The 18,986-nt window shown below is 45.8% G+C and overlaps 1 protein-coding gene across 2 annotated transcripts in view; it reads right to left on the bottom strand.

The window, feature by feature from the left end:
* The window catches only part of jakmip2 (janus kinase and microtubule interacting protein 2), a 98,596-nt gene that overhangs the window by 31,897 nt on the left and 47,713 nt on the right, over window positions 1-18,986 (bottom strand). For both annotated transcript variants that reach the window (XM_046868273.1, XM_046868272.1), the window contains 2 exons: window positions 2,085-2,138; window positions 698-820 (listed from right to left, as the gene is read on the bottom strand). In XM_046868273.1, the coding sequence (XP_046724229.1) occupies window positions 698-820; window positions 2,085-2,138 (177 nt within the window). The remainder of the gene's footprint in view (window positions 1-697; window positions 821-2,084; window positions 2,139-18,986) is intronic.

The following is an 18,986-nucleotide window of genomic DNA, read 5'->3' as shown; positions in this document are numbered from 1 at the left end:
AGCTACAACAATTCAACTAATTAAAAGATCATGACCTTTGGATGAGTGGTAATATACACTGCCTGGCCAAAAGAAAAGTTACTTAAAGTTATCCTAACTAAGCAAATAGCTGAAGACCTACCATTAGAAAAATATTACAGTTATTAATTTTGTTTAAACTGGTAAAAAGTTATTTAATCCTAACTGATGGAGGAACAACCATGTCAGAAACCATATTCTGTGGTTGTGGAAAAGATGTTACTTTGTTTCAGAAGAGTCTTTATTGTCCTGTGTCAAGCAAAAAAAAATTTGATTGGAAAAAAATATTAAATGATCATGACTGCAGATCACAAAAATAACATGGTGAAATCAGAGGGGAGAGTGTTAAGATTTTGGCTTGCTTCAGTTGGTCAGGAAACATGAGAGTAACGCCACTGAAAGTTATTTGGGATGTGTTGGAAAAAACTTTACACAGAGGTCCAAATTTCCCATCATCAATACAAGATCTTGGTGAAAGAAAATACTCTGGACAGAAATAACTGTTGAAATATTGCATAAACTTATTGAAACAATGCCACACTGAATGTGCGCCATAATCTAAGCAAAAGGCAGTCTAACAAAAAATAGAGAATGTGGCCAAGCAGTGTATAATAAACAAAACTATAGTCATTTAGATTTAAAAGACAAATTCACCTGTATTTTTATTTTTTACTCTCACCTCATCCAGATCTTCATCTGGTGTAGCTGGGGTACGATCCACACGCAAAGAGGCCACCGAAGAGGTCTCTGAGTCCACTGACTCTTCACCATAGCCATAGAATGTGTCCACTACAATATGCCTCTGAACAGGAAGAACACACTTGATTAAACCGAGAGAGGTTCATCTGTATTATGTCAGTTACTTACAGTGCTGTGATTTTATTAATTTTTTTTTTGCATATTTGTCACACATGAATGATTCAGATCATCAAGTAAATTTTAAAATTACACAAAGATAACCTGAATACATTTAAAATGCAGTTTTTAAAGGATGATTAGGTTCTTTTTAATTGGCGAGTTAAATTTCACTTGCCACACCCAGGCCTGATTACTGCCAGTCCTGTTTAATCAAGAAATCACCTAAATAGAACCTGCAGACAAAGTAAAGCATGTGAAAAGATCTAAAAAAGCAAAACATGCAGCGATCTAAAGAAATCCAAGAACAGATGATAAACAAAGTAACTGACATATCAGTTTTTAAACTGTTACAAAGCTGCGGTGAACCTTCCCTGGAGTGGCCAGCCTACCAAAATTACTTCAAGAGCACAACAATGACTTATGCAGGAGCTCATAAAAGAACGTAAAACAAAATCTAAATAACAGCAGGCCTCACTTGCTATAGTTAAGGTCAGTGTTTGTGATTCAAAAATAAGAAAGGAATGAGGAAAAATCTCATCCATGTGAGAATTCCAAGGCTAAAGCCACTGCTGGCCAAAAATTTACAAAGGTTCATCTCACAAGGCTTTTGTGCAAATATTTTTTAGACTGAAGACAAACATTTTAACATTTTGGAAGGTGTTCATCCTATTACACCTGGAGTAAAACTAACATAGCATCATAAAAAGTACATCATACCAGGAGTCAAGCATGGTGGTGGTAGTTTGATGATCTGGGGCTGCCTTGTAGCTTCATGATGGAAGCATGAATTGAGATGCATGACCTTTAACAGTCTGTTTATGTTCAAACACCACCCAGTGTGTGACAAATATGCAAGAAAATAAGAAAGGAAGGGGCAAATACTTTTTTACAGCACTGTATAGAATATACATATGGAAACAAACAAATTAAACCTCTTCCCCTATTTGTACATTCTCAAAATTGCTGCATTAGTGTTAATGCAATAAAACACAGTGCATGTCTATTTCCAATTCAAAATCAATCATCTTATGCAAAAGTCTCCATACATAGATTAAACCAACAAATTGTTTTTGGTTAAAAAAAAATTATACTACCCTTTTTTGTACAAAATATTTTAACAAAAAAATAAAAAAAAAAGAGGTGAAAATAAAAACAGTTTAAAAATTAAAAACAGTTTGAAGAAAAAAAAAAAAAAGATGTGATCATACCTTAATAGACCTGCTTCGTTTATGCCGCTTCTTTCTAAGCAGTTTTTCTCTATCCTAAAATAAGGACAGTTAGTATGATTAGGTAAAAACAAAGTATTTTATAAATCAAAGGTGCCAACAATGGTAACATAAATTTTTAGCAGGCAGACAAATAAAGCAATGTTTTCACACACACACACACACACACACACACACACACACACACACACACACACACAACATGTGGTGTGTAAAAGGGTAATTAAAAACATTCATTCAGCTTGCCAACAAGTGATTACTGTTTCATATTGCAAATAAATACTTTTTTAAATGAAAAGTCTAAGACATTTTGCCAACTGTTTAATTAACAATTTTTGTTGTTGTTGTTAGCCTAAATCAGTAAAGCACTACACATTTATTGATAAAAACAGTAAGCATATCTGCACTTTTAATATTCTCTATTGTGTCAGTGCCTGTTTCCACTAATACAGTGTGGAAGCCTGGGCATGGTCAAGCATCAATTTGTAAATGGAAGGTGGAGCCACAAAAGTAAGCTGTACATCGGCAGGAGCTGTCCTACCATCTTCTTGTTTCTGGTTTACCTGTCAGCTACTTCGCAACACTTTGCCTCAACCCTGAACAGCACTTTCCTCGCTTCCACTTTCAGCCTTTACTGAAAGCATAACCATCCTTGTGGACATGAGATGAAACCCTGTGGCATGCCTTCAACAAATTTCAATTGATTAATGGTAGTTAATTTCCATTATTAAAAACAGTGATGGTTCCCGTGACTTTGATGATCGTCGTTCTGGAGAGGGAGAAGTTGGTACTTAAGATAAATCTACAAAAATCAGACCTTCAGCAGGTTTACAGACACCACTATCATTTGCTCAAGCACAGAAGAACGAAGGTTTGGGTAGGAGCTGAAAATTAATATTAATATTAGGGCAATGGGGAAGTCCCACAGTGACTTCTCCAGTCTGGCGGTCTTGGTCATAAAGCCAAAAGTTTCCTATCAAATGTTACACTAGATTTTGTGTTTCATAACGCTATGGGAACAATCTTTGTGTGACCGGTTGTGAAGCATGTGGGTCAAACACATCGCTGTAAAAATAAACAAACAAACAAACAAACAAATAAATAAATAAAACAAAATAAAATAAAACCATGCCTAGTGAGTCTCCCAAGATGCCACCATGTGTGCAGCCACAAGACCCACATGATTTCTGCTTAGAGTGCCTAAGGAACAGCTCACAGTTCGTGCCCTCTTGCACGCTAAGTGCAAGCACCGCTAGTAATTACTTATTATAGTGCTCCGCTCCCTGCTTGCCTTTCACAAAGGGCAAGTTTCTGCATCCTTCTCAAGATCATGGGGCTCGCGTGTCGAGCTGGCTGAAAAGCAAGGCACGGGCACGCCCGTCTCTCGCGAAATCCCGAAGTGTCCCCTGCCGCTTCCTCAAAACGAACTGATGACGTGGTTTCTCTTGCATTCGGCACTATAAAAATTCAGAGCGCCACCTATGAGCACTTCTCATGTCATGAGGCAGCATTTAGCAAGTATTCAAGGTTGTGACTTGTGCGGTGGCCAAGCTTAATTTAGACTGGCCACAGGAGCGAGAAAACCACAGACACTCCAAGCTGGAAGACGGGTGTCGGGTGGCCAGGGGCATGAACCCTAAAGTCGGCCCCTCCCAATTTTTTTTCCTGATCTCCATAGTGAACTATTTCACTCATAGAATAAGACATATTTCTCTCACATCTTTGTACCCACACTGTCGATTTATTCGACTATGGGTGTGGGAGTATATATTGACACATCTCTCTCTCTACTGACAGTGTACCATTGCTTAGAAGCCACAATCCCCATCAAGCCATGCAGAGCTACATCTGCACTGGTGGGGAAGGTGTTCCAGGCAGCAGGTCACCATGGTGGTTTTGCAGGTGTACTAGGCTGACCTGCTGAAAGACATTAGCACGGGAATTAGTGAGGAAACGTTTTCAGAGCTACATCGAGCCATGGATCTGTCTCTGTGCAACCAAGTAAATAGTAGAGAGGGAGAGACATCTGTCATCTGACTCATTGTCATGAGGGATAGGGGTAATGTGCTCCTCCTAGATGGCCCCATGTCGCCTAACATTCCTTTGCTAAATCAGTTGATACAGTTATCAGTGTGTTCCGGAAGGCCAAGACACTCAGAAGCATGATACATTTTTATCCTGCCGTGTTCAGGGGTCTGGGTTGTCGGCCACCCAGCCTTGACCCAGTTCGGTTCCAATGCGCTGTGAATTCCAAAAACAAAGCGTAGCGAATTGTGCACCCCTAATAGGGACTGGGGAGTGGCTCGCCTCACTCGCCCTAAAGAATATCAAGCTACACCAAAAAAGACCTGTCCTTTACTTTCAAGGGTTTTAAGTCTCATTGTGTCTAGTCTCATCCACAGTAATACCTTTGGGTCTCCTGCACATGGAACCATTATAGTTGTGGCTCAGAGATTCCCAGAGGCAGATGAAGGTTACGCATGTGGTTTAAACCCAAGTTTCTGACACTCTAGGTATTTGATGTTGTCGCAAGATGTTAACGAGAAAATCTTCCCTCACAGACTGGGGCACGGTCTTAAATGGCCGTCTAGCCCAAGGGATCTGGAGAGGTCATCTTCTTGAATAGCACAATATTTGCCTTGATCAATTAAATGATGGCTGTATATTAGGCCCTAAAATACTTCCTCCAGCATACAAAGGGCTGCCTTGTTCTAGTGCAGATGGGCAACTGCAGTAGCCTCTTACATACATCGATAGTGCAGCAGTTTCTGCTTCAGGCACAGAACAATTTCCTGTCCCTCAGAGCCATTCACATTCTGGGAATAAGTATGTGGGAGCAGGCTTGCGGTCCAGACAAGCTGTGACAAATGGGGAATGGAAACTTAACCCTGAAATTGAAAGTCAGTTCTGGGAAAGATTTAATGAGTCAGAGGCTGACCTCTTTGCTTCACAGGACTCTATTAGGTCTGGAGGCAATGTCCCATATGTGGCCTACCCTTCACCCTTCACAAATTTCCCCAAATCATTCTGCTCCCGGAATCCTTATGACAGACCTTATGACGTGGAACCAGTTCAGTTCCAAATTGTTTTAGTGCTGAAGATTCTGCATGGACAATTCACTGCAGGTACAGGACCTGCCACTCTCAGGGTTTGTGAAGTGTCGGAAGATTTTCTTTCCGACATTAGAATCAATGTTGTCAGAATCCTTAAAAAAAATACTTCAAGAAAACGTATATGGGAACAGCAAAATAGAGTTTATTACTGTAAACCACAATCAACCCAAGAGCATACTCATGACATGTCAGAGATGGTCTGAAATAAAAATGACAAGCATTCCTTCTTTTATATACATTAAGCATCCTTGTTTACCATTAACTTTGGAAACGCCCCAAAAAATGTTGCCTTCCCTGATTTCCATTAGCTTGGGAAACACCCCAAATTTCAGGCTTCACTAATTACCATTATCTTGCAAATATCCTTAGGGATACATACAATTAGAGAACATTTTAAACCTTTCTAATTCCTTGTCTTGTTTCATTCTTTATTCTTATTCATTGCTCATCTGACCATGTGTAAATACCCTACTTCTTCTTTATATCATATTCTCTTACTACTTTTTAGTAATTTAATGAGTACATTATTCTGTGTTATACGTTGTTTCAGTGCTGGAGTTTCTACAAGAAAATTCTCTGCAAGTCCTGCTACTCTCAGGGTTTATGTGGCTGCCATTTTGGCTTGTCATGTAATGATTAACAAGCTCTCTGTAGTCAAGCACTCCCTTGTCATCCACTTCATCTGTGGAGCCAACCACCAGACGGACAGTCTATGCATGGGTAGTCGTTGAGGCTTTGGTTGGGACCCAACAGTGCTGTCAAGCTTCTGACTCTAAAGGTGGGTTTTCTCATGGCTATTACTTCTCTGAAGAGAACGGGGGATTTGCAGGCTCAGACAGGCTTTTCGCCCTGCCTAGATATTGCCCCTGGACTGGTCAAAAATATTTTGCATCCTCACCCTAACTATCTTCCTAAAAATGTTTTTAGCCTTCTGCTCTATCCAGTGAGAGAGACTTCACCTATTGTATCCAACACATGTTTGTTAGTCTGACGTCCACCGCACGAGCCAGTGGCATATTCAAGATCTCATTAAGAATGCACATCAGGGGAAAACGGATCCCACGGATTGCCGTAGCAAACCACGGCATGTAGTGAGGTTCTCTGGCACGCGAAGTACATTACCAGTACTGGACAGTCATGTTTCATTACCACTTCTAGCATTTACTAAAGCCAATAATATGTAGGCGCATAGTGACAGCAAGGAACGGAGTTTGAAAACTGCATTTTTAAGCATATTGTGTATGTACAGCTCAAAAAGAAATAAAATATGAATGATTCAGTTATTTACGGTTTTTACATACTTGCCCTGGGTGTTTGAACACTACTGCAGGGCTTAAATTGTTTTAATAAGTTCATAGGATTATTTAAATGTTACTGAACACTAGATGTAGATGAACACTACTAAGAACATAAAACATTTTTGACAAGTAATTTATACCTAGTAAAAGTTTACTACCTAGATGGCTGCCTTCATGCTCATTTAAACAGTTCCCTGTGTTAATACCAGGAGCTCATTCACCAGAAAAGAGCTCACAAACATCAGAGCTACAGTTTTTAATGACTTATTCCCAAATTTATTAATACATCTTTGATTTTACTCAACATCCTGGTCATTGATTTGCCAAACATGAAAGCCTGGAGGAGAGGAAAATGTGCCGGTGCGCTCGTGCGCTTCCGCCAATGAAGGTATTGCACACCTCACTGGAGATATGCCACATGCCAGCCTGCTTCAAATCCTCCACCATCATCCCTGTTCCTAAATACCCAGAATTACAGGAATGACTACAGACCTGTTGATCTATAATCATGACATTTTTGAATGCCATGTGTATGTGTATATATAATGTCTTTATATTTCTTTTTCTTTATATTTTTTTACGAAGTTTGTTTTATAGTTTTCATATTTTTTTTAATATTGTTAGTCAATTCGCCACTTACAAGTACAATCTATACTATATATTTTTCAAGAGATAAAAAAACAGAAAAAAAATATGATCTGTTCATTCCCAGCAGAATCAGTATTTTAATCTACATTACATTTATACAAATTTTTCAACTGGTTTGATTAGAAAAAAAAATGCCAGTTAATCATGTTCTTTTTTAACTTGTTTATGTAGTCTAGTTTATAATAACAACAATAATAATTGGTATTATATTGTATTATATAATAATTGTTATTATATTGTAAGTACAGCTTTTTCTTTATTCAAAAACACAGTCACAAAAAAGTCATAGCCATTATGCTACAATCATATTTTATTATACGATTCTGTTTAAATGTTGGCCCTATTAAACAAAAGGAAAACTTGGTTTAAATAAATTAAAGTAACATTTCAAGATATTTTAAAATGTTTGCTGCATGATTAAACATGTCTATGCTACTTTTGAGAGGGAAAAAGTCTAAGCCAAAAGGGGCAGTTGTGTTTGAGTCAATCTCTTCTCACCTTTTATTCACGACTAGGTGTGAAGTGTAATTTAACAAACCAGCTTTGCTGCTGGCGAATTGGTTACCACCGTTACAACACACACTTCTGTAAAAGGAGTAGTTTTAAGTCTTTGCAACAGACCTCCTGTTCAGATTTGTTATGCTGTATATACCAAAACCATCAACTTTATTATTTTCTACATATTACAATATATTTTTTTTTTATATGTTTGGTACTTTTAAAAATGCAGTTTACAATTTTTTTCATTAAATACAAACAAACAAAGGCTTCAAGACAGTGTAAATGCCATTGCAATATATTTTTATTCCTAGCAAAACATAAAATAAATATAAAAAAGGTTTTTATTTTACTGAACACACAAATACGACAAAATGGTCTTGTCAAAGCTTTTATTTTTGTAAAAGTGGTCAGACATGTGGACCTTAGATTTGTTTCTTTTGTGGCATTATGCTGCAGTTATTAGCTACCACATTCCAGTTTATCCATTTTTGTCAATTGGTTAAGAAGTTTTTACTATAGTAAGTTTAGTATGGCATTTAAAAAAAGGAAAACTTAATAGTTTATTTCTTAGAAGCTCTTTAATTCTGTCTCTTATTATCTCCAGTAATGAGATGTGGGGTGGAATTTCCTAGGAACAGCATCAGAAATGGCTTGACGCAGGTTGGAAGGCGGGTGGAAGGCCCTGGAACCATCATAGTTCACCGAACCTGCCCAGGTCTGATAAACGTTAAACAAAATTAACCTTTTGAACAAACAAACAACAAAACAATCTGCCCTTCGTCTACCATCTGATCCCTCTGAATCAAGATACAATTGTTTCTCAAACTTAATGGACACATGATTTATAATCAATTTAGAATCACTCCATGTATAAGAGACCAGCAAACATGATGGTGAGAATGTGAAGCGTTTCTTGGAGATTCAGGCAGTCTTAAACAGAATGATAACATTGCTGAAGTACTGTGAAATACTGTGATGTGTTATGTGCAGGAGAAAAAACAGATTATTCCTGAACTGGTTAACTGTTGCAATCAAGCACTGAACCAGTTGGCAGATAGTGGTCTGCAGTTTCTAGGTGAGTTGCTAAGCCCACTGAGGTAAAAAAAAAAAAAAAGGAGGAGAAGGACAGGGGAAAAACATCTACAGAGACAGCATGAAAAGGAGAAGTGGAGGAGACTGGAGGTTAGGGTTGGTACAATGACTGGTAAAGGGAGAGAGGTAGCTGATATGATGGAGCGGAGAAAAGATAGATATGTTGTGTGTTCAGGAGACTGAGTGGAAAGGGAGTAAGGCCAGGAACATCGGAGGAGGCTTTAAAAAAAGTTTATTAAGAGTGTAGTGGAAGTGAAAAAAGTTTCTGAAAGGGTAATGAACATGAACTGGAAGTTGAAGAGGTGATGTGAGATGGAGGAGAAAGATAAATTCTGAAGTGATTAGATGAAGTGGAGGACAGTGTACCTAGGAAAGAAAGATTGGATATTAGAGACTTCAGTGGCAAAGATGATGGGTTTGTATAGCCTTAAGGAGAGGAATGTGGAAGGGCAGATGGTGGTAGATTTTGCAGGATGGAAATGGCAGTGGTTAATACATATTTTAAGAAGGAGGAGCATAGGGTGATGTATATCAGAGGAAGGTGCACACAGGTGGACTATGTTCTATGTAGGAGATGCAACCTGAAGAAGATTGGAGACTATAAAGTGTTGGCAGGGGACAGTGTTGCTAGACAGCATCGGATGGTGGTCTGTAGGATGGTTTTGGAAGTGAAGAAGAAGAGGAGGAGAGTGAGGATTGAAAAAAAGAATAAGACGGTGGAAACTGAAGGGGGGAAGACTGTAGTGCGTGATTCAGGGAAGAGGTCAGACAGGTGCTCGTTGGTGCTGAAGAGATGCTGGATGATCGGGTAACTACTGCAGAAGTGATAAGGGAGACAGGAAGGAAGGTACTTGGTGTGAAATCTGGAAAGATACAGGAAGACAAAGATACGTGGTGGTGGAATGAGGAAAAAAAGAAAAGCATAAGGAGAAAGAGGTGGGCAAAACAGAATTGGGATCGACAGAGAAATGAGAAAAGTAGGCAGGAGTACAAGGAGATGCAGGTGAAGATGGGATGTGGAAAAGAGGTTTGAGGAGCTGTATGAGAAGTTGGACAGTAAGAAAGGAGAAAACCGTTTGTACCGATTGGCCAGGCAGAGAGACTAAGAAGGATGTGCTAAAAGTTAGAGCAATAAAGGCTGTAGATGGAAGTGTGTTGATATGTGAGGAGAGTGTGTTGAGAAAATGAAGGGAATATTTTGAGCAGTTGATGAACGAGGAAAATGAGAGAAGGAGAATTGGATGATGTGGAGATGGTAAAACAGGAAGTGGATAGTATTAGTAAGAAGGAAGTGACAGCAGCTATTAAGTGGATAAAGAGTGAAAAGTCGGCTGGACCAGATGACATACTGTTAGGCGTGGCACAGAGGCGGAAGCCGGAGTAACGGCAAACAGAGACTTTATTTGAACAAGGGCAGAGCCAACACAAAAACACCCGTGCAGTTCGGGATAATCCGGAAACGGAGCAGTTCAGATAATAACCATCCACGGTGCGTTATGGAGGAAGCGGCACGGAGGGAAGCGACGGGAAGCGTCGGTAGTCCGAGGCGGGGGAAGCGAGCAGCGGCCGTGGGTGGCGAAGTCCGGGCGAAGAAGGCACGTTGCGGGAGAAGCACAAGCGCGAACACACACAGCATAATCCTGCCAGACCACGCACGAACGCATAACAACGGACCCGGAATGTGGGTGAGTGAGTGGTTTATATGGTGGCAGGAAATGAGAGGATAACGTGCTTCAGCTGTGTGCGATTTGCGCTGCGTGCTTGGGAGCGCGCAGCGGCAAAGGCAGCCTCTGAAGGAGGCGTGGCAGGCGGATACCTGACACCACCCCCCCCCAAAGGGGCGGCACCGGACGCCCCCAAGCCGCCAACAGCCCGGTGGGCCCGGGCACTCGGAGGAGGGCCCCTCCAGTCCTCCAGGGTCGAAGGGACCCGGACGGAACCGTCACGGAGCCAGGGCGGAACACAGCCCCACGCGGAGGCCAGGAGCAGGCGAGGCCCTTGTTGCCGACTGAGGCGGAGAGGCGGCCATCACGGAGCCCTGGAGCGGGCGGCGGCCCAGCGGAGACAGGAGGCGGAGAGGCGACCCCTGCGGAGACCCGGAGCGGGCGGCGTCCTCGGCGGAGACAGGAGGCGGAGAGGCGACCCCTGCGGAGACCCGAGCGGAGCGACGCCCTCGGCGGAGACAGGAGGCGGAGGCGACCCCTGCGAGACCCGGGCGGAGCGGCGTCCTCGGCGGAGACAGGAGGCGGAGGCGACCCCTGCGGAGACCGGGCGGGCGGCGTCCTCGGCAGAGACAGGAGGCGGAGAGCGACCCCTGCGGAGACCCGGAGCGGAGCGACGTCCTCGGCGGAGACAGGAGGCGGAGAGACGACCCCTGCGGAGACCCGGAGCGGGCGGCGTCCTCAGCGAGACAGGAGGCGGAGGCGACCCCTGCGGAGACCCGGAGCGGAGCGGCGTCCTCGGCGGAGACAGGAGGCGGAGGATGCCATCCGCGGAGCTCTGGAGCAGGCTGACACCATCGGCGGAGACTGGAGGCGGAGTGCTGCCTCAGCGGAGCCCAGGAGCGGAGCCATGCCCTCAGCGAAACCCGGCTGCTGAACGACCTCCCCTGCGGTGGTCTGGAGCTGAGAGGTGGCAGCCCTGGAGACCTGACATGGCCAGGCGTCCCTGGCAGCAACCTGGAACGGACCGGCGTTACCCAGGAAGGACAGGAACGGGACCTCATCACCCACGGGACCTGGGTGGAGAGACAACCTCGGTGACTACTGGAAGCAGGGCATAGCTCTCGGCGGGCTTACCAGCTGGAAGGCCTTCTGGACGGAGCCCGGAGATGGAGCGACGTCCCTGACCGAGTACAGCGGTTGAGTCGCGACCTCGTCAGGATTCGTCGGTGCGACGTCAACTTCCTGGAGCTCAGGGTGACCTGTCTTCGTCCAGGAGCTTGGAGACAGGATGTCACCGTGAGAGGGGTCCCGAGGCGAGCCGTCACCTTGTGAGAGGCTGTGGGCGAGCCGCCGCCGGATGAAGCCAGGAGCAGCGGTTCGACATCCCTTCGCAGTCCCGGAACTGAGGTGAGAGCTCTGGGAATCCCTTGGGAAGAGAGACGGTCTGTGACGTGGTTTCGCCTACTGAGTGCTCGTGGGGCGAGCCGTCACTTCTTGGGAGACTGTGGGGCGAGCTGTCGCCTTCGGATGTAGTCCGGGGCAGCGGCTCGACATCCCTTTCGCAGTCTTGGAGTGGAGTTGAGAGCTCTGGGGAGCGAGATGGCCTCGCCCTCAGGGAGACTGTGGGGCGGACCGTCGCCTTCGGTGGAGCCCGGGGGCAACGAAACGACTTCCCTTTCGCAGTCCAGGGACTGAGATGTGAGCTCTGGGGATCTCTCGGTGGAAGCGGAGCTCTGAGATATGGCATCGCTGTCTGGGAGACTGGGGGGCGAGCCGTAGCCTTCGGTGACGCCCGGGGGCGACGGGTCGACGTCCCTTTCGCAGCCTCTGAGACGAGTTGTGTGCTCCGGGACCCCTTTGGTTGAAGAGATGCATGGGCTTGGAACCGAGCTCTCCTTGGGACTTGGGAGCACAGAGGAGCTTACGTCAGGAACCGGGAGCGGAGCCGCGTTCTCGTCAGGGACCTGGAGCAAAGAGGAGCTCTCCTGGAAGCCTAGGCGCGGGAAGGGAGCCGCCTGGAAGCCTAGGAGCGGAGAGGAGCTCGCCAGGAGGCCCTGGGACGAAGCTGAGCTCTCGGGGACTCTCTGGAGCGGGACCGAGCTCTCGGGGACTCTCTGGAGCGGGACCGAGCTCTCGGGGACTCTCTGGAGCGGGACCGAGCTCTCGGGGACTCTCTGGAGCGGGACCGAGCTCGGGACTCTCTGGAGCGGGACCGAGCTCTCGGGGACTCTCTGGAGCGGGACCGAGCTCTCGGGGACTCTCTGGAGCGGGACCGAGCTCTCGGGGTCGCTCAGGGACAGAGAGGAGCTCACGGGGTCGCTCAGGGACAGAGAGGAGCTCACGGGGTCGCTCAGGGACGGAGAGGAGCTCACGGGGTCGCTCAGGGACGGAGAGGAGCTCACGGGGTCGCTCAGGGACGGAGAGGAGCTCACGGGGTCGCTCAGGGACGGAGAGGAGCTCTCTTCGGAGACCTGGAGCGGAACGGAGCTCTCTTCGGAGACCTGGAGCGGAACGGAGCTCTCTTCGGAGACCTGGAGCGGAACGGAGCTCTCTTCGGAGACCTGGAGCGGAACTGGGCTCTCTTCGGCGACCTGGAGCGGAGCTGGGCTCTCTTCGGCGACCTGGAGCGGAGCTGGGCTCTCTTCGGCGACCTGGAGCGGAGCTGGGCTCTCCTCGGAGACCGGGAGCGGAGCTGGGCTCTCTTGGAGGTCTTGGGACGGAGCCGAGCATTCATGGAGGTCCTGGGGCGGAACGGAGCTCTCCTCGGGACACAGGAACGGAGCTGGACCCACCGGAAGGTTCTGGAGCAGAACGGAGAGCTCCTGGAGGTCCTGGAATGAAACAGAGCCAGCCTGGATCTCCTGGAGCACGGCGGAGATCCCTTGAGGACCTTCGGAGCAGAGCTGACCTGGAGGGCCTGAAGCAGCGTGGTAACCTCCTGGAAGCTCTGATGAGGCAGCGTTCTCAGCAGCGGGGGAGAGGAGATGGAGATCAGCTGTGGTTATCCCGAGTTCCCTGGTGAGAAGCTGGAGGAACTGGGTGCAGGAGCTGAACTCGCCCGCCATCGTGCTCCACAGCTCTCTGGCAAGGGAGAGATTCCTCGGTAGAAGAGACATGTGGAGGCGATTTTCGCCTCTTCAGTGGGATAACCGGCTGGGTTTAACTCCACATATTGATCCACGCTCCTCAAAAAATCCCTCCATTCGGCTCTGTTGCCGGAGAAGCGAGCCGGGAGTCCTGTGACGTCATGAAGGGGCGTGGCGCTGCGGCGTGCCCGAGCGGCTGCGAGCTTCCGGGTTTTCACGGGCGGAGCTTGGCTGCCGCTGACCGCGGCAGAACGAACCCGACCTCGAGACACGGCTCCCGCCGGGACCACGGCGTTAACCCGATCATGTCCTTTTCCTTTTTTTTTTTTTTCTTTGTCCTTTCTTTTTCTTTTTGTCCGATATTCCTATTTCAGGGGTCCGTTATTCTGTTAGGCGTGGCACAGAGGCGGAAGCCGGAGTAACGGCAAACAGAGACTTTATTTGAACAAGGGCAGAGCCAACACAAAAACACCCGTGCAGTTCGGGATAATCCGGAAACGGAGCAGTTCAGATAATAACCATCCACGGTGCGTTATGGAGGAAGCGCGGCACGGAGGGAAGCGACGGGGAAGCGTCAGTAGTCCGAGGCGCGCGGGGGAAGCCGAACGCGGCCGTGGAGTGAGCGAGAAGTCCGGGCGAAGAAGGCACGTTGCGGGAGAAGCACAAGCGCGAACACACACAGCATAATCCTGCCAGACCACGCACGAACGTACAATAACGGACCCGGAATGTGGGTGAGTGAGTGGTTTATATGGTGGCAGGAAATGAGAGGATAACGTGCTTCAGCTGTGTGCGATTTGCGCTGCGTGCTTGGGAGCGCGCAGCGGCAAAGGCAGCCTCTGAAGGAGGCGTGGCAGGCGGATACCTGACACATACCAGTAGAAGTATGGAGATGTTTAGAAGAGATGGCAGTGAAGTTTTTAACAAAATTTTCAACAAACGTGTGGAAGGTGAGAGGATGCCTGAGGAATGGAAAAAGAGTGTGCTGTACCAATTTTTTATAATAAAGAAGTTAGTGTAGATTTTTTCTTTGCCGGGATTTTTGTGTTTGTGTGAGCGTTTAAGTTTCTTTTTAATCTCTTATCCCCTAAATAATCTCAGATTATCCTTTTAATTTCCTGTATTCTCTACTTTCCATCGGCTTCGTTTCTTCTATTTTTTCTTTTCTTTTGGAAGAGTGCTTTATTCCCTGTTTTAAAGCAGTGAGTGGAGACCATTTACATAAGAACTACGAACACACACTTTAGTAACCACATAAAGGTAGGGCATTTCTCTGATATTGCAGAGAGTCTAGAGAAAATTAGTGAGCACGAGAGCAGTCTAGGTTCTGCAGGGTAAAGTCTGCATGCCGTAGGTGGAGTTAGCACTCCAGCATTAGAGCCCTCGCAGCGGGGTGTGGTTGACAACTCAGCAGCATACTCGAAAAGACAAAGCTAACACTAAGGCTCACCCAGAGGAGTACCAATCCTCTCTTGGTTATAGAAGACTATATTCTGAGGCACGTAAAATTTGCTAGGTCTTTATGGGCACTAGCAGCACAGGTTAGGTGTAAACCAAGGGCCAGGGCGCCAAACCTTGCAGTTTAGCTTGGAATTTTACGAAATCATAGATTCTCTAAGTTTTTCACACAGGAGCTAATGATATACACCTTCAACAGTCAGAGGTTACTAAGAGCAACATTATATAGGTGTGTAAATTAGTGAAGACAATGTCCGATGGTTATGCAGCAGGTTATGATCAATATACTGCTGGATGTCCGAGTGGTGCTCCAAAAACAATGTGTGCTTCATATATAATTGGATCAACTTTGAGGGCTGGCTGGCCTGTTATGGTGGGACGGTATCCGTCCCACTCGGGTAGGTGATGCTCTCATTTCTTGTAGTACAGGCCATAGTTTCAGAACAGCACTAATTAACTAGTGACTTTCCAGAGCCCAGGCCAGGGAGCAGACATACAGGCTAAACCGACCATCTGCTAGCTGCACGGAGTTGTCACTTAGGGTCCACCAAATTGAGACAGTGTCTGTCTCCCAAGCAAAATTAAAATGTAAAAAGTCTGTTTAAGTAACCTAATTAAAATTAAATTAAATAAGACTGAATGCACAGCCAACACCTCCAATATAAAGATAGGATTGTTAATAGGACTATTAGATCTTTCATGTCAAAGGTGCTGACTATAAACAAAATTATTACCAACAAGGAGTAATGTGTTGTAATGTGTTTGACAGAAACATGGATAAAACCGAACGAATATCTAGCATTAACAGAAGTTGGTCCTTCTGGGTAAAGTTACATAAATCAGTCCTAAGACATCTGTCCTTTTAGACATCTGTCTAAAAGGCAGAGAAGGCAGAATCGCAGCAATTTATAATAATAATCTAAGCGTCACACAAACCCAGCCATTAGGGGGGCACAAGCCAGTGCACTCTTAGTGCCGGTCCCAAGCCCGGGTAAATGGGGAGGGTTGCGTTAGGAAGGGCATCCAGCGTAAAACATATGCCAAATCAAATATGCGGATCACAAATGAGAATTTCATACCGGATCGGTCGAGGCCCGGGTTAACAACGACCGCCACAGGTATCGTTAGCCGACAGGGTACCAGTGGAAATTGGGCTACTGTTGGCCGAAGGAGGAGAAGGAGAGGAGGAAGACGTCTACAGAGACGGCAGGAAAAGGAGCAGTGTAGGAGAGTAGAGGTTCGGGTTGGTACTTTAAATGTTGGTACTATGACGGGTAAAGGGAGAGAGGTAGCTGATATGATGGAGAGGAGAAAGGTAGATATGCTGTGTGTTCAGGAGACCAAGTGGAAAGGGAGTAAGGCCAGGAACATTGGAGGTGGGTTTAAACTGTTTTATCATGGTGTGGATGGGAAGAGAAATGGTGTAGGGGTGATTCTGAAGGAAGAGTACAGTAAGAGTGTAGTAGAGGTGAAGAGAGTTTCTGATAGGGTGATGATCGTGAAGGTGGAAGTTGAAGGGATGATGGTTGGACTATGTGCTATGCAGGAGATGCAACCTGAAGGAGATTGGAGACTGTAAGGTGTTGGCGGGGGACAGTGTAGCTAGACAGCATCGGATGGTGGTCTGTAGGATGGTTTTGGAGGCAAAGAAGAAGAGGAGGAAAGTAAGGATTGAAAGAAGAATAAGATGGTGGAAACTGAAGGAGGAAGAGTGTAGTGTGAGGTTCAGGGAAGAGGTCCGACAGGGTCTTGGTGGTGGTGAAGAGGTGCCGGATGATTGGGCAACTACTGCAGGAGTGATGAGGAGGCAGCTAGAAAAGTACTTGGTGTGACATTTGGAAATAGAAAGCAAGACAAGGAGATGTGGTGGTGGAATGAGGAAGTGCAGGAGAGCATTAGGGGAAAGAGGTTTGCAAAACAGAAGTGGGATCGACAGAGTGATGAGAAAAGTAGGCAGGAGTACAAGGAGATGCGGCAGCAGGTAAAAAGGGATGTGGCGAAAGCCAAGGAAAAGGCATATGAGGAGCTGTATAAGAGGTTGGACACTAAGGAAGGAGAAAAGGATTTATACCGATTGGCAAGGCAGAGGGACCGAGCTGGGAAGGATGTACTGCAAGTTAGAGCAATAAAGGATGGAGAGGAAATGTGTTGACTAGTGAGGAGAGTGTGTTGAGAAGGTGGAGGGAGTATTTTGAGCTGCTGATGAATGAGGAAAATCACAGAGAGAGAAGGTTGGAGGATGGGGAGTTGGTGAAGCAGGATATAGATAGGATTAGTAAGGAGGAAGTGAGAGCAGCGATTAAGAGGATGAAGAATGGAAAGTCGGTTGGACCAGATGACATACCGGTAGAAGCGTGGAGATGTTTAGGAGAGATGGCAGTGGAGTTTTTAACCAGATTGTTTAACAGGATTCTGGAAGGGGAGAGGATGCCTGAGGAATGGAGAAGGAGTGTGCTGGTACCGATCTTTAAGCATAAGGGAGATGTACAGACCTGCAGTAACTACAGGGGAATTACGTTGATCAGTCACACCATAAAGTTATGGGAAAGAGTAGTGGAAGCCAGGCTGAGAGAAGAGGTGACCATCTGTGAGCAACAGTATGGTTTCATGCCGAGGAAGAGCACCACAGATGCCTTATTTGCTTTGAGGATGTTGATGGAGAAGTATAGAGAAGGACAGAAGGAATTGCATTGTGGATTTGTGGATTTAGAGAAAGCGTACGACAGAGTGCCAAGAGAGGAGTTGTGGTATTGTATGAGGAAGTCAGGTGTGTCAGAGAAGTATGTGAGGGTGGTGCAGGACATGTATGAGGACAGTGTGACGGCAGTGAAGTGTGCAGTAGGTACGACAGACTGGTTCAGGATGAAGGTTGGACTGCATCAAGGATCGGCCCTGAGCCCTTTCCTGTTTGCAGTCGTGATGGACAGGTTGACGGACGAGGTCAGACAGGAGTCTCCCTGGACCATGATGTTTGCAGATGATATTGTGATTTGTGGTGGGAGTAGAATAGCAGGTTGAAAAGAGCCTGGAGAGGTGGAGATATGCGCTGGAGAGAAGGGGAATGAAAGTCAGTAGGAGTAAGACAGAGTACATGTGTGTGAATGAGAGGGAGGGCAGTGGAGTGATGCGGTTGCAGGGAGAAGAGGTGAAGAAGGTGGAGGAGTTCAGGTACCTGGGGTCAACAGTACAAAGTAATAGAGAGTGTGTTAGAGAAGTAAAGAAAAGAGTGCAGGCAGGATGGAGTGGGTGGAGAAAAGTGGCAGGAGTGATTTGTGATAGAAGGGTATCTGCAAGAATGAAAGGGAAAGTTTATAGGACTGTGGTGAGACCTGCGATGTTGTATGGATTAGAGACAGTGGCATTGAGTAAAAGACAGGAGGTGGAGCTGGAGGTAGCAGAGCTGAAGATGTTAAGGTTTTCGTTGGGAGTGACGAGGATGGACAAGATTAGAAATTAGTTTATTAGAGGGACAGCACATGTAGCATGTTTTGGTGACAAGGTGAGGGAGGCGAGATTGAGATGGTTTGGACATGTGCAGAGAAGGGACATGAATTATATTGGTAGAAGAATGCTGAAGATGGAGCCACCAGGTAGGAGGAAAAGATGAAGGCCAAGGAGGAGAGTCATGGATGTGGTGAGGGAAGACATGCAGGTAGTTGGTGTGAAAGAGGCAGATGTAGAGGACAGGGTGGTATGGAGAAGGATGATCCGCTGTGGCGACCCCTAATGGGAGCAGCCGAAAGAAGAAGAAGAAGAATCTAAGCGTCACACAAAAAAATAAACACAAACAGAGCTCAACTAGGCCACTTAATGTCTAGAATCAACGTTCCGTTACACTCTACATTATGTAGCTTACCTTAAAAAAAAATCCAGACGATTACTATAAATCCAAACTATTTATAAATAATCCTATAGTCAGTACTGTAATTATAACAATCCGTTACAAAGCTTTACACCAATTCAAGAGAATGACTTAATTTAATTTATTTCCTCATTAAAATCAACTTGTATTCTCAATCCATTG

The sequence above is a fragment of the Silurus meridionalis genome, chromosome 15 (genome assembly GCF_014805685.1).
Source record: "Silurus meridionalis isolate SWU-2019-XX chromosome 15, ASM1480568v1, whole genome shotgun sequence".
Classification (NCBI taxonomy): domain Eukaryota; kingdom Metazoa; phylum Chordata; class Actinopteri; order Siluriformes; family Siluridae; genus Silurus; species Silurus meridionalis.
The sequence above is the reverse complement of the archived record's forward strand: the minus strand, read 5'-3'. Positions and strand labels throughout refer to the sequence as shown.